This window comes from Aegilops tauschii, chromosome 1, assembly GCF_002575655.3.
Source record: "Aegilops tauschii subsp. strangulata cultivar AL8/78 chromosome 1, Aet v6.0, whole genome shotgun sequence".
NCBI classification, from domain to species: Eukaryota; Viridiplantae; Streptophyta; class Magnoliopsida; order Poales; family Poaceae; genus Aegilops; species Aegilops tauschii.
In genome coordinates this window covers 491,198,530-491,213,954 of record NC_053035.3, presented here as the reverse complement: position 1 = coordinate 491,213,954, position 15,425 = coordinate 491,198,530, and the positions used below count along the sequence as shown (strand labels likewise).

The window sequence follows — 15,425 nt, the reverse complement described above, 5'->3', positions numbered from 1 at the left end:
CCTTCAGCTTGAAGTGCAGATATAGCAACACAGGTGTAAGCACATTCTTCAGAACCAATGCCATGTAAAGTGACTTTCTGTCCCTCCTTGTTAAAAGACAACCATTTCTCAACCCAATCAATATACATGGGACTGTGTTGAGCCAGCCAATCCAACCCCAATATGCCATCATAAGTTTGCAGGGGCAACAGCTTGAAATCTGAAATGAATTTAGCACCATTGGACTGCCACACACAATTTTTGATTTGTTGTTGACACTGAATTGTTGAACCACCAGCTACTGTAACTGTGATTGTTTTAATTGGACTGACACCTGCTAATGAACTGTGTTGCAAATCCAAGAAAGAGTGTGTACTGCCCAAGTCAACCAGAAACTGAAATGTGTGGCCCTGCAATTCAATATCCAATTGCAAAACTTGAGCTTCTGGTTCCTTTCCCATAGCTGCAGCTGATAAGCTGATGGAATGAACCAAAGATTGTTCAGGCTGTTCACTGTCAGAGTCAGAGACTTCAGTGGAATTGGTTTGTAATTGTTCTATCATCTCTTGAACAAAATGCAGTTGAACTGTGGCCTTGCACACATGATCCTTAGACCATTTCTCTCCACAAACAAAACACAGCCCCTTGGATTTTCTGTAATTTCTAAGTGTTGTCCACTTATCTTCCTGAGCTACACCACTAACAGAGTCTGAACTTCGTCTGTCATCCTGTTTCTGAACCTTCGAACTGGCATAGCTGGAAGCAGTGACCGATTTCCTTGGAGCAGAACTTGAGGTGGAAGAGTACGTTTCTCCTAATTCCTCATGGAGCAGAGCTAGTTCATACGCAACATCTAAATCCTTGGGTTTCTGCAGTGCCACCGCCATCCTTACTCCAGGTTTCAGCCCATCCAAAAACCTGGTGGTGTAATGCAGGGAGTTGGGTGTATCTTCATACGCTGTCAACTGATCATACAGCTCTGCAAAGCGTTCAACATAGTCTTCTACAATAGTTGTCTGAGCAATTCGGAACAGCTTCCTGAGCAGAGTTTGGTGTTGGTTTCGCCCAAAACGACCCTATAACGCAGCACAGAACTCTGACCAGTTGGTATTTGGCATGCGCCTGTGCATAGATTCAAGCCACCGAGCAGCAGCACCTTCGAATTGAGTTGTAGCCAGAGATAACCATCTGTGAGGAGGCGTGCTCCACAACTTGAACTGGTCTTCGCATCTGTTCTGCCACAATCTCGGATTTGACCCATCAAACTTGGGAATCTCCAGATGCATGGAAAACGAGGAATACTCAGCAGTATCTATCGGATGTGGATTACGGGAGAAAAATTTCTGGGAGAAAAACCAGAATCACGCGCACCTCTGACCGGAGGAGGGACATAGATGTTATGTGCCTTCCCCCAATTTTCGTTGTCGAAGCCAAGGGCGCTGGTCGCGACCGCGCTACGACCTGGCCCAGCGTTGCGCGAAGAGGTTCCGTCGACCTTGGGATCCGGCTCCGGCGGCTCCATCTTGTAGAATTCCGTCCTGATCTGCTCGAGGTCGAGGGCGATTTCGTCTCGGATCCCATCCGCCCGCGCCGACACTAGGCTGTCGAGGGTCGCGTTGTTGGCTTCGATCGTCTTGCTCATCGACTTGAGAAGCGACTCACCGTGAGTCCGGAGCTTGTTGTCCATGTCGCTGGTGAACTCATGGCGAAGTAGTTCGTAGACGGTGCGGTTGTCGGTGTTGAGCTCTTCCATGGCTTGGATCCGTCGCTGCTCGCCGAATCGCGTCACGTAGTGGTGGGGCGGCAACTCCAGGGCGACGAGGCTCTGATTACCAGATGTGAGGATCTCTCTTGTGGTCAGTGGATCGAAGGAATTTTCATGGGATTCGAGCTAAGAATTTGAATACGGATGAGGATTCCTCCCAACCACCCACACCTCTATCCGTTACAACCGAGCCACGGCCGTAGCCGTCCAAATCCTAGCCAAAGTGAGACGATGGACTACTGTAGCTATTTAACGGTACACCCGCTCAGCGGGCCCAGTTTGGGCTAGCAAGCCACTGGGGAAGCCTTTTGGGCCGGTTGGACTTGGGCCTTGGACCCAATGGAACTGACGCTTCGCTCTTGTCGGCACGCTCCTGGTCAGCTACAGGCCTTCTGTCCTCATCTTCAGGTTCAGGTGTTGCATCTTCAGAGATAACAGGAACAGGGCTGCTGACAGACAATGAGTCCTTTGTATAGTTCAACATACCAATCAAAGTCAACCGGTGTGAACTTTACTTGCCACGCTGACAGTGGGCCCATTCGTCAGATTTAGTGTTAAATCGCATTCAACCTAGCATTTAGCATTTTCAAAAAAAATGCCTTGATATTCTTTCTTGAAGTCTCTTCTTTAATCTTAGATTGAAAAAAAAATGCACCAGGGACCTTTCTTTGGATTTTTTTCGACAACGACCTTTCTTTGGATTTTGGGAAAGGGGTGTAGCGCAGCTTGGTAGCGTGTTTGATTTGGGTATAAAATGTCACAGGTTCAAATCCTATCATCCCTGCTTGTTATTTCTATCTTCTTTATAGGCACTAGGGCCGACATCAATTACAGTAATGTGGTATAACTTGAATTTACGGAGAAATTAAATTACTCAACACATGTGGTTTGCAAATTGTTAACGATTACGTGGTTTCTTGAGAATTCGACAGTAAGTGTGTTTGCTACATGCGATTTCAGTCTTTTTTACGTAGTGCGCGTGAGAATCTCATTCCCTTGGATCACTGACGTAGCAGCTTCGGGTGAGAATCTCAACCAACGAGAATATTTAGCAGAACCACTGTGAAAAGAAAAGGAAAATCCAGCTCGCCGGCCACGCGTCGCCCCGCCCGCCGTCGCACGCACGCATGCTCGCGAGGCGCGCTCGTCCACCTCCTAATTTTGGCGCCCTCTCCCTCTCTCCAACCACCGACGCGACGCGCCCGCAGCGCAGACCCACCTCCCCGCCACGCCACCGGAAGCTCTCGCTCCTGGCCTCCACGGATCGCACGCGCAGCAATGCATCAGCCCGACTCCCCGGCCTCGCGCAGCGGCACCCCGCGCCTGCGCAAGCGCGACTCGTCGGCGCCCAACACCCCGCGCGCGCCCCCCTGCGGCCTCGGCGGCGTCGGGAGGCGGACCACGTTCCGGGAGGACGTCGGCCACGCAGCCGCCGAGACCTACCTCGTCACGCGCCTCACCTTCATCCTCCTCCGCTCCCTCGGGTACGTAACGTAATGCGGCCGCCGGAGGGTTAGGCTTCAATGTCAGTACCACACGATCGCATTGATCTGATCCACATTTGGCGACGAACAGGAGAATGATTGGCATCACACCACACACAAATTTGTCCAACCGATCCAAACATTTTCATTCCGTAATGTCCATATATATAGGAGATCTCTGATGTGCGGCCAAGTGCTAGAGACCCCTGTGAATGATTCGTAATTGATTTAACCTTCTATACAATATCTACTCTCCCAGTACGTAGACCTTATGATAATCTTAGTTACTCAGCGCAAGCTCATTGCAGTGGAGTAGTTTTCAGTGAATTTAAATCTTCAGTGATTTTTCTGTTATGTACCCAAGCTACATATTTCCCAATATACAATGACTGCCTATATATATTCACCAAAACATCCAAGCGCATATATGGTATTTTTTCCCAGAAGAAGTCCACATGATTGAGGTTGACCATTTTTTTACACTTCCTTTATTTTTTTCAGGGTAGGCTCTCGGTGGATATGTCAACTTCTTGCGCTCCTAATATATGCAGTTTTACTTATGCCCGGTTTCATAAGAGGTGTGTGAAAATCGAGTTTATCTTTCGTCTCATCATGTTAGTTATCATCATGATGGTCACATTTTCTTGGCTCTTGCCAATAAGTGACTTTTAGCTTGTTAAATTAAACTGCCCTCTGCACAATTGGTAGATGTTGTTGAAGCTTTCTCATCATTTCTAACATATGCATTTCGTTCTTTTGGGTTGCCCAGTTGGGTACTATTATTTTTTCTCAAGTCAGGTTCTTAGAAGCATAGTGTATGGAGACCAACCAAGAAATAGGTAAGCAGAGTTACATACCGCAGAAACAAAGAACATCTGAATTTTTAGCCGTGTTAGCGTTACTGAAAATCATAATATACAGGTTGGATATGTACATACCCACTGATCGTAGCAAACCCAATCCAGTTGTGGTATTTGTAACTGGTGGAGCTTGGATCATTGGGTGAGTGAAATTTTTCTCAAGACGTCTTTCTCGGTGACTTCCATTGTTGATGGTCATGATTCTGTTTAGATACAAGGCGTGGGGTGCCCTTCTTGGAAGACGGTTAGCAGAGCATGGAATTATAGTCGCTTGCGTTGATTATAGGTGCTTACCCTTTGATGGCATTTCTATCTAATTTCATGACTTCTAGGCGAGTGAGTATCGATTTACATAAGCCTGGTTGATGAAATATGTAAATATATCTTGCAGAAATTTCCCCCAAGGAACAATAAGTGACATGGTCACTGATGCTTCTGAGGCAATTTCATTTATTTGTGATACTGTTGCTAGCTATGGAGGAGATCCTAATCAGTAAGTGATCCTCTGTTATATATTTATATCACAGTACACTACTATGGACGGGCTATTTGAAACATCAGATAGACAGCTGTTCTTTTTATCATGAAGGAACTATGCACCGCACTTGAATATCTGATCCTTTTGGGCGGTGATTCTATCCAAAGTCATTGTTGTGTTGATCTATAGCACTAGTGTCGGAATGACTTAGATGATTGAAATGTATTCTGCATATATTAAGGATAAGCGCATTGAATTTCATTTCTGGATGGACCAGTGTTGTATACATCGAGCTGCAGGGCTGTAGAAACACACCTGCCTGCCTGGCCTAATGCAAAAATCAAGATGCACAATTTAGATTATTGTATTTGAAAATAAATCAAGCACAAAATAACTTTGCAGCTTTATTTCCTTGTACTTTTACTAATGAGTTTTGTCAAGACATGAAACTTATTTATCATCAACCTATAGGATTTACTCTTTGAGCTCTGCAACCGTTCTGCCTTAGATCTCGTCTATTAAGATTTTCAGCTTCGACTACATTAATAAACTTATTTCTACAGGATTTACTTGATGGGTCAATCAGCAGGAGCACATATCGCCGCATGTGCTCTCTTGGAGCAAGCAGTTAAAGAATCTCAAGGAGAAGAAATTTATTGGAGTGTTACTCAAATAAAATCATATTTTGGTTTATCTGGAGGGTGAGCACTTAAATGAATTGCCATCTGTTTTCATTATATACATGCATGATAATTGTTCTCAATCAACTTATCCTTAACCGCAACTTAAGACCATTGTCATACATGTACGCACTGTCTGATATATGTACGCACCTTCTGATAGATACACCAAAACTTCTATTATAAAATCACAAGCACTTTCCTCTTCTTAATGTAAAGGCAGACCAGTTCAGCCAAAAAAATCACAACCATTTAGAGCATCTCCCCCCCCCCCCCCCCCCCCCCTCCCCCCCCAATGCCGATAATCTTAGCGGGGCGAATAGCCTTTTTCGTCAAGTGCTTATTGGGGCTCTGCCAATAAACTTATTCGGCTTCACAGGTGTGCTGCTGTAGCAGATCCCCTCTCGGTGGATTGGATTGTATGGGAAGATTGGGTGTTTTTTTGTGATCACCGAATTTTTTGGGAAAAGGGAATCTAGTGGAGCACGTTTTTTGTGCCAACTTCCCCCATACCAGCAATTTTTTGGGGAAAGGGAAGCTGCTGCAGATGCTCTTAGGATTTCTTTCATGTCTACCTTTAAGGAGAGGCCCAATCACCTATATGAATGTACTGAAGAGTCTGTTGTCGATAATTGTTAGCATACATGATGCTTGATTTATAAATCCTGGCGTATGAGACTGCAATTAGCACCTGTTGTCTTTTTTTGTTTGTTTTGGAAAGATACTTATCACATTTCTCTTGAAAAAAATAAGAGATTTATCTCATAAATTGTTTTTTCCCGGTAATTAAACATATGATAACCTTAGTAATTTCTAATCAAACTGCTGTCAACTGAAATTTTGGATTGGGATGTATATACAACATGTACAGCAAGGTATAGAATGATAGAGCAACAATCTGTTTCAGCTGGTCTCAGATACATATCTAGTGATACGACCATCCATGACATATACTCATTTATTTGCAGATACAACATGCAAAATTTGGTTGATCATTTCCATAAACGTGGTCTTTATCGTTCAATTTTTCTCAGGTAATATCATGATTGAAATTCGATTTATAAGTGTTGTTCCAACTTTTCTTTAGTAACACTCAAGTAAAAGTACTCCAGAAATTATGAACTGTTTATTTCAGCATAATGGAGGGAAGGAGATCGTTGCCACAGTTCTCTCCGGAAATTATCGCTAAAAAATTAACTCATGGAGCCATAGCTCTACTTCCTGAGATTGTACTTTTTCATGGAACAGGAGATTACTCGATACCATCGTCTGCTAGGTTGGACACTTAACACTCGGCAGATGCTTAATTTGAATGCAATGTTTTATACATTAAGTGGCTATGCCTTTTCTGTTCCATCATTTGGCTCTTTCCAAAGATATGAGCATCAAACTGAAATTTGAATATGCGAAGTCAAAGGTAGTCATTCCAAATTATTTTTGGATTAAAACATTTCTGCACATTAAAAAACTTAAATCGGCAGTATAATCCAAAATGTATGGTTTCGCTGCTCTTCAATGTGTAGTTAGCACAATTTTAACCACTATATTTCTGCTTACCGTATTCTTATGTTCTTGTTCCATCTTCAACCTTCCAACCATTCTGTTTTATGTGTAGTAAAATTTTTGCGGATGTCCTCAAAAAAGCTGGTGCAAAAGCTAAAGTACAATTGTACAGAGGAAAAACCCATACTGATGTATTTGTACAGGTCAGTTATCTTGAATATCAGCTAGACTTTTGATGACCTGCCACTTCATTAATTTTGTGATCTTTGCTAACTGTGATTGGGGAAACCCTTTTGACATTGCATCAGCAACGATCGATGAGCAGACTTTGATGTTCTTTGTGTTTTTTTTATCGGAGTTCGATAGGATGCGGATAATTAGCACACTGGACACTACTTTGTTTTCTGGAGTTGGAAAGGAACTCTGCATCGATATCTTTTTATTTTTTTGCTCGGATAAAGCTGGTCGTCTGAAAATAATATTTTTCTGAGGTCCTGATTTCATTTTTTCAATCCAGAATTGATTGTTTGAAGTTACTTTGTTTTTCATTGTAGGATCCACTTAGGGGTGGCAAAGACCCACTGGTTGAGGATGTGGTTTCTATAATCCACGCCGCTGATGCAGATGCACGCCGGAAGTATGATGATTCGGCACCTAGCCCCGAGCGCCTGGTTTCCGAGTGGCGGATAATGTTGGCCCGGCAAATTAGCCCATTTTGAACAGGTTTTGATCCTCTTTACATGCCAGCCTTTTTGCGCTCTCAAAATGATCTTTCCGCCCAGTGTTGGTGTTTGACTTTGATTTTTTCAGTAATGATGTACTAATGAATTTGTTTGTATGCATGCAGGTAGATTATTTCATCAGCCATTAATTTGCTTGTTTATTATACTGTTCAACACGAATGCACTAGAATGCAAGAATCTGGGCACGTGTGTTCTAAGATGATGAATTGCATGAGGTCCAGGAGAATTGTCTTTTTGAATTGAAATTGTCATAGTTTTGATAATACCAAGCAATTGAGCTTCAAGCTCACCTCTCGCAGCATGTTCGCACTGAATAAATATAGGTTGTAGGTAATAGCAAAAATTCTGTGAACATAGATCCGAGTTTGTATAGTTGGTACAATTACAAATATCAAGCAATTCACTGAAATTAAGATATATTGCTTTCGTACACAAGAGACTTATTCCTGCAATGTGCATAATCAAATACTATATCAAATCCGCACTATGTTTCACAGCTTGAGTCATAAAATTGAATGATACTTGATGGAAGTGAGCCACATTTATATTCTCCCTAAATACCATATTTATCCTCGCTTCGCCCCGCGCGAGCGACTCGAGGGCACAAGCCCTTGCGCCACCATGCTCCGTCCTCCACCCGATCCCTCGCCGCCGCCTGAGGCTGGCGCCAGCCATATCTGAACCACATACAAGGAAGGTGGCGGCGGGGTTGTGCTGCTCTGTCCCGATGGAAGGGGTGGAGGGCCCTGGATCTGAAGCGGTGGCTCTATCTGGTCCTATGCTGCTCCCTCATGGCAGAGGGCCTTGGATCCAGGGTGGCCCCCTGGTGTGGCCTCCCCTATTCGGTGGCGCGGCGGGGCTGGGCTGGGGTGGCTGGCGATCCACCAACGGGTTGATGCCGTGGCTAGCTGACACGGTGGCCAATGGCACCGATCTGTCCTCTACCTCCATTCCCTGCTAGGTGTGCTACGTCTCACCGGACATGTCCATGTTGGATGCTAGTCGGTCACCTGGGTGGGGCGGAGCGGGTGGAGAGGATCCAGATTGGGATAACTCCCTGGACGGCTCCGGTTGGCCGCAACGGTGATGACGCCTGAGGGCACCGGTCTTCTTCCTGGAGACTCGTTCGGTGTTTGCCCTACCTCTTCCCACCCTACTGCTTCTCGGGTGAAAACCCTAACTGCGGTGGGCGGCGTGGCGCGGTGGAGACTCGGCGTTGGACGTAGGTTGATGGACCCGCGTAGGCTGGTGGTGTTTTTTGGCGTCGTGGTTATGTCGACGGTGGTTGGGCCTAGCAAGGTCAATGTGATGATCCCTCCTGAAGATGGGACGATGGAAAATGGCGACGGCGGATCCTAGAGCGTGTGCATGCGTGCGCGTTGTGGGTCGCCTAGACCGGTTGGTGCTCTCGGCTTGCCAAGGGGCGGCTTCCTGAGGCCACTTAATTAGATGATGCACATTGGTGCGGTCATGACACATCATCGTACTTGTAGGTGTAGCGACTTTGTTTGTCTGGAAGGTGGCTTGGGTTAATCTTTGTATTTATTTTGTCAGAATCTGTTGAATAACATAATAAAGATGGATGCGTGCATCGCTTGATGCAGAGGTCGGCGTTTATCCCGCTTTTCAAAAAAAAAAACAGCATATCTATCCTGTTGTGGCGTACATTATTGATTTTGTCAGATATATGTCATCCGTTTGCCTTTAGGTACATTTATTATAGGTATACGCGTGTGATTGATATTGTGAAACAGGTGGTAAACTTATGATTTGCGATTAGTTTGGAAGTTTTTCTGACCGGAACAACTCTGCATTATTTTGAGGGAATGTCATCATGGCTCACTTTATTGATTTGACAAAATAGTTACATCATTAACCAGAGCATTAATCAGGAACCCTTGGGGTTCATCGACCCACGTACAAGCCTCATTTCTATCATAAGCAAACTTAGCTAGGGTGTGCGCTACCTCATTCGCTTCCCGGTTACAATGCAAAAATTGAACTGAACCTATCATACCCGCCATGAAACATCCTGCATAAACTGCCGAGGCTCCACTCCAAATTCTGTCTTGTCCTGAACAAGCATTAATCACCTCAATCGAATCCGATTCTAATTGGATGGAATGAAAGCCCAGCTCATGAGCTAACATAAGCCCATGCTTCACTCCTATTTAGCGTTGTACGCGCCAGCGAATGACGGAGACCTCCTATTTTTTTTAATTTGATGAACAAAATTTCAAGAAAATTACAAATATTATAAACAAATTTTGAATTTGATGAACATTTTTTTGAAAAAATGATGAACAAATTTTTAATTCAGTGAAATTTTTTGAATGTGATGATTTTTTTTAAAACAATGAACAAAAAAAGAATCCGGAAACTTTTTTTAGTTCGATGAACAAATTTTGATTTTTTATGAACATTTTTGAAATCTGATGAACAGAAAATTGAATTCGATGAACATTTTTTACATGGTTGAACATTTTTTGAATTCGACAAACAAAAAAGGTTTTAACGAATTGGAATATAAAAAATGCCAAAAAATAGAAAAATAAAAAGTGAAGAAGAAGAATATATAATAGAAAAATAAAAATAAAAATGGAAAAAGGAAAAAGAAACAAGAAATAAAAAACGATAGAAAAAATAGAAAAGAAAGGAAAAAATTGAAAAGAAGAGAAAAACGAAAAACCAGTATAGAAAACATAAGAAAAAACCGGGGCAAAATAAACAGCAAAACGGGCCGCCCATACGCTGAACGGGGGGAGCTGGGGGTGCGCACTACTATGTCGCGCGATTTCCTGGAAAACCCTATTTGCAGCTCTCTACGGCAAACTATCGAGCGATTTGGGCCAGCCCATCTGTAGTACCTAGAAGGTTTCGGTTTAAGGAATCTTCTAGAGGTTTCCCAGCGGTTTTTTGGGATTTGGGAACCTTCTAGAAGATTCCTGGACCGGTCAATCTATTTTCCCTTTTTTTTTCTTTTTCTCGCTGTTTCTTTTTTTCTTTTTCTGTTCCTGTTTCCTTTTCTTTTTCGTTTCTCTTTTTGTTTTATTTATGCTTTTTTCCTATTTCTTTTGTTAGACATTTTCAAATATTTGTTCCAAATTTCAAAAAAATTCACGTGTTCAAAATTTTATTCACAATTTTCAAAAAATGTCCAGGAATTTCAAAAAATGTTCTTGATTTCTCAATTTGTTCACAAATTCAGTAATTGTTCATGTTACAAAATTTGTTCTTGTTTTCCAAATTTTGTTCATGATTTCAAAATATGTTCGTGTTTGAATTTTTTTTCAGGGATTTCAACAAAGGTACTTGATTTCCAAATTTTCCTTTTCTTTTATCCTCTTTTTTTCAAAATATTCAAATTTTGTTTGTGCTTCCATAAAATGTTCTCAAAATTCAAAAATTGTTGTCGTTACACAAAAAAGTTCAAAACTTACGAAATTCATATAATATACCAGATTTTTAATTTTTTGTTCACATTTTCAAAAAATGTTCGCGCTTCCAAATCTGTTCGGGATTTTTCAAATTTGTTTGCCATTCCAAAATTTATTCTCAATATTCAAAAAATGTTCGTGCTTTAAGAAATAGTTCGCGCTTCCAAATTTGTTCTCAAGATTCAGAAAAATGTTTATGCTTTAAAAAATTGTCCACACTTCCAAATTTGTTCTCCGTTTCAAAATTTGTTCTCAAGATTCAAAAAATGTTCGTGCTTTAGAAAATGTTCATATTCAAAGTTTGTCTCAATTTCAAATTTTTGTTCTCTAAATTCAAAAAAATGATCGGGATTTTAAAAGTGTTCATTTTATCAAAACTTTGTTCATATATTCAAAAAAAGTTCAAGCTTTTAAGTTTCCTTCTAAAGTTCTATAAGTGTTCGCTTTTTAAGAAACACTTTTTGAAAATAATGTTCGCTTTCGGAATTTGACAAAATGTTCGGATCTACATTACTTTTTAGCTTTGCGCGCCTTAGTAAACCAAGAAAGCTTATCTATCGCGTTGGCTAGGCTCATGCCTACATAGAAGGAGGTCCCTGGTTCGATCCCTCCCTCAATCTGTGTTTTTTGTGATTTTTTCACTGTGTTGCGCTAATGGGCCGGCCCATCTGGAGACGCGCATGTGCGTCCGCTCGACAATTCGCCGCAATTCATCTAAAAAAAAAGACAATACGCCACAACGAGCGGCGCATTGGAGCTCTCCGATTTCCTATTTGCCGCACGTTGCGGCAAATTATCGACTAATCCTACAGGGAAGTGCGACTCGCGAGCTATTTGGGCCGGCCCATGTTTAGCTTACTTACAGGTTACGGTTTTGGATCCTTCTAAAGCGTTCCCAGCCGGTTCTTACTTGTTTTGGGAACCATCTAGATGGTTCCTGAACCGGTTTTGTATTTTTCCTTTTCTTTCTCTTTTTTACTCCTTCTGTTTTTTTTCTTCCTTTTTCTTGTTCTTTTTGTTACTTTTTTGTTTTATTTCAGTTTTCCTTCTCAAGTTAATTTCTCTTTTCAACAAATTTTCTTTCTTTGATTTTTTATTTCTTTTTTTATTTTGTTCTTCAAGTTTTGTTCATGTTTATAAAAAATGTTCTCCAAATTTTAAAATTGTTCTCATTACACAAAAAGCTCAAAATTTTCGAAATTCAGAGAATGTATAGCATTTCAATTTTTGTTCAGGTATTCAAAAATATCACGCTTCAAATTTGTTAGGGATTTTTCAAAATTTGTTCTCAAGATTCAAAAAATTACCTTGCTTGAAAATTTTGTTCACGCGTTGAAATTTGTTCTCGGTTTTGAAATTTGTTCTCAAGATTCAAAAAAGTTTGTGCATTAACAAATTGTTCGCAAATTCCAAAACGTTCATGTTTTCAAAAAAAATCAGTTTTCAAAGAAAGTTTGTCAAAATTCTAAAATTGTTCTCATTACACAAAATAGTTTAAACTTTCAAAATTCAGAAAATGTACCGGATTTCAATTTTTTGTTCACGTATTCAAAAAAATTACACTTCCAAATTTGTTCGGGATTTTTAAAATTTGTTCTCCGTTTCGAAATTTGTTCTTAAAATCCAAAAAATGTTTGTCCTTCAAGAAGTTGCTCGAACTCCGAAATTTGTTCTCAAGATTCAAAAAATATTCGTGCTTCAAAACATTGCTCACAAATTCCGAAACCTTCATGTTTCAAAAATGTTTGGGAAATTCAAAATTTGTTTGCGTGCAAAAGTTGTTCGTATTTCCAAATTTTGTTTTGGAATTTGAGAATTGTTCCTATTTTTAAAAATTGTTCCTGTTCAATTTTTTCGGTAGTTTAAAAATTGTTCCCTTTGTAAAAATTGTTCGCTTCTCCAAAATTCATTTGCGTGTTTAATTATGTTTAAGTTTTCAAAAAAATTGAAAAATGTTCCCGTATGGTAAAACATTCATGTTTTCTTTCTGAAAAAAAGTTTTTGCGTTAGAATTTTTGAAAAACTTCGGATCGGTGTTTGAGTTTCTTAAGGTGTTACACTGTACTGTAATCATTAAAGGTCACTAGGTCAACTGGCTAGAGTCATATGCTGTCATGCAGCAAGTCTTGGGTCCGAACCACGGCAACGCAACCTTTTTTATTCCAGCGGGATCGGCCCACTAAGCCCGCGAACGAGCTGCTCTTCGACGCAGAATGCGGCGCATAGGACCTCTCCTATGTCGCTAGCGGGAATTCCCTAGCTGACGCTCACTGGGTCGAACTGTCGGGGTTCCTGATTTCAGAAAATATGTTCATGAATTTAAAAATTGTTCCAGCGATCGATCGGCTTGGGCCGGCCCATTAGAATAGTTCCACCGATCCCTGTTTGTTTATTCTTTTCTCTCTTATTTCGGGTTCTTTTTCCTTTTTTGTGTTTTTGGAAAAATGTCCATAAATTTCAAAAAATGTTTTTGATTTATCATAAAAATGTTCTGTTTTCTTTATTTTTTTCTTTCTGTTCTCTTTTTTGTTTCTTTTCCAAACAATTATAAATTAAAAAAAATCATTTTTTCTAAAAATGTTCATGTTTTCGGAATTTTGTTCGGAATTTCAAAAACTGTTCGCGATTGCAAACTTTGTTCCTATATTCAATAAAATGTTCGGAATTACAAATTTCTTATCAAATTTCGAAAAATGTTCATGTTTCCAAAATTTTCTCATATTTTTCAAAAAAGTCCAGAAACTTGGAAATTTGTTCACTTATTTAGAAAATCTTCTAGATTTCAAAAATTGTTCATATTTTCAATTTTTGTTCTTTTACGAAATTTACTCTCTTTTTTCATAAAAATGATTGTTTTTGCAAAATTTGTTCTTCTTTTCCCAAAAAAATGTTTGCAATTTTCAAAAAATATTGCATTTTTTAAAATGTGCAGAATTCAAAAAACTGTTCATTTTCTTTATGCTTTCCGAAAAATGTTTTGAAATTAAAAAAGTTCACATTTTTTTAAAATATTTTTGTGAATATGTTCGCTACAGTGTCAGTTCACAACTGTCCAAGCTGGGTGGCTACGGTACAGATCTCTGCAGGCCGGTCCACTTCAGTGCCAGCCTTTTCTTTTAGAGAAGGCCGGTTGTTATAGTGTGGTCCGCTACAGTGTCAATCGCTACAGGCGCGTGCTCGCACTTCACTCGCTGCGTCACAAATGGGCCGGCCCAGTCGCGGCGCACCCTGTGCGAAGGCGCGACCGTTTGACGCAGCGAGCGTCGTATAGGTGCTGCTACGCGCTGTATAGCAGAATGCTTAGCTTTTTTTTAACATTCCAGAATGCTTATCTGGGCCGTTTATTTCCTATCTGACTAAGGGAAACGGGCCAACCCCAGAGTTGGCCCAGATAGGGTTATCGGAGCAGCACCCCAACTACGTAGGCCCAATAAGCTCTCGCGTATAGCAGCTGTCTGACTGACTGGTCTAAGTTGCTCAATAAAAAAGGCTGCCTGATCTAAAGATTCTAAAAAAAAACGACTGACTGATCTGAAGTCTAAACTGTTACTATATTTTTTATCGGATGGATGAGAATATCGAAATGCTGAGCAGGCTCGTAGGTCACCTAGTCTGACCGTTTCTTAATTAATTAGACCATCAAGGCGTGTTGCCATGCCCGTTCATTTTAAGTAAACAGATACTTTTTTTAAACATGAACAAAATAAGCATCTTGTAATTGTAGAAATGTTGAATTACAATGTGTTGATACAGGTGGTTGGAGGTATTTGAGTCAGAGCTGATGCACTCACGTAAATGCTTTCATTTCCCCCATCAAATTCATGATAACAAGATTAAAAATTGGTGGAGCGAAAAAAAGAAACATATATCATCTTAGAGGCTAGCATTTGGCACATAATTTAATCGTAATAAGAATGTTATGTGTTCACGAGGAATTCAACTCTTCGCATCAGGAAAGAGGAATTAATGTCACATATAGCCCACCTCAACGACCTTCATAAGCAAAATAAAACATTTTTTTCAGCCAACGCACAAGAGATCTCTCGAAGCACGAACATGAAAGATGAGGTGGGAGATAAATATCTTGATGCCATCGTCATGCGTAAGTTCCATGCTAGTGCAGTACTTCATCTTGGCGAGGCGCACCTCTGGATAGCCAGAACAAGAATAAAACCAACACATGAACTAATCGCCAAAATCGACTTCTTGTACAGACTGGACTACATCTCGAAGAAACCAACATTGCTCTTCCCGGCCCGTTGTGCACCTATTAGTTGTGGAACCTGTCACTGAGTGATTCGATCAAACACCCAAGTGACTGCAAGAGTGTAGGACGGTGGCACATATGTACTGCCATGGAAGGGGTGTAGAGGGAGAGAAAATCACATAAAAACCAAGTTTCTGTGGAAACCGATGTAAACCACGTGGAAACGATATTTTGAATAGTGCCAAACAGTAAACGCCATTATTCATTATTGATTTGTTCTTTTCATAGA

The 15,425-nt window shown here is 40.8% G+C and overlaps 1 protein-coding gene across 1 annotated transcript; it reads left to right on the top strand.

Annotated features, from left to right (window-relative positions):
• The first annotated feature begins 3,022 nt into the window (after nucleotides 1-3,022).
• Nucleotides 3,023-8,022, top strand: LOC109760123 (probable isoprenylcysteine alpha-carbonyl methylesterase ICME). Its single transcript, XM_040396584.1, has 11 exons — nucleotides 3,023-3,228; nucleotides 3,730-3,806; nucleotides 3,998-4,067; nucleotides 4,150-4,230; nucleotides 4,300-4,374; nucleotides 4,480-4,581; nucleotides 5,130-5,267; nucleotides 6,215-6,280; nucleotides 6,382-6,522; nucleotides 6,862-6,952; nucleotides 7,304-8,022. Exons 1-11 carry the CDS (start codon nucleotides 3,023-3,025, stop codon nucleotides 7,466-7,468), a joined length of 1,212 nt encoding a protein of 403 aa, XP_040252518.1. The 3' UTR covers nucleotides 7,469-8,022.
• The last annotated feature ends 7,403 nt before the right edge of the window (nucleotides 8,023-15,425 follow it).

What these genes read in the sequence shown, in the direction of transcription:
- LOC109760123 (XM_040396584.1), top strand. Translation starts at nt 3,023, where the DNA reads ATGCATCAGCCCGACTCCCCGGCCTCGCGCAGCGGCACCCCGCGCCTG. An exon ending in ATCCTCCTCCGCTCCCTCGG is followed by an intron (nt 3,229 to 3,729) that starts GTACGTAACGTA and finishes TATTTTTTTCAG; the next exon opens with GGTAGGCTCTCGGTGGATAT. An exon ending in TCGATACCATCGTCTGCTAG is followed by an intron (nt 6,523 to 6,861) that starts GTTGGACACTTA and finishes TTTTATGTGTAG; the next exon opens with TAAAATTTTTGCGGATGTCC.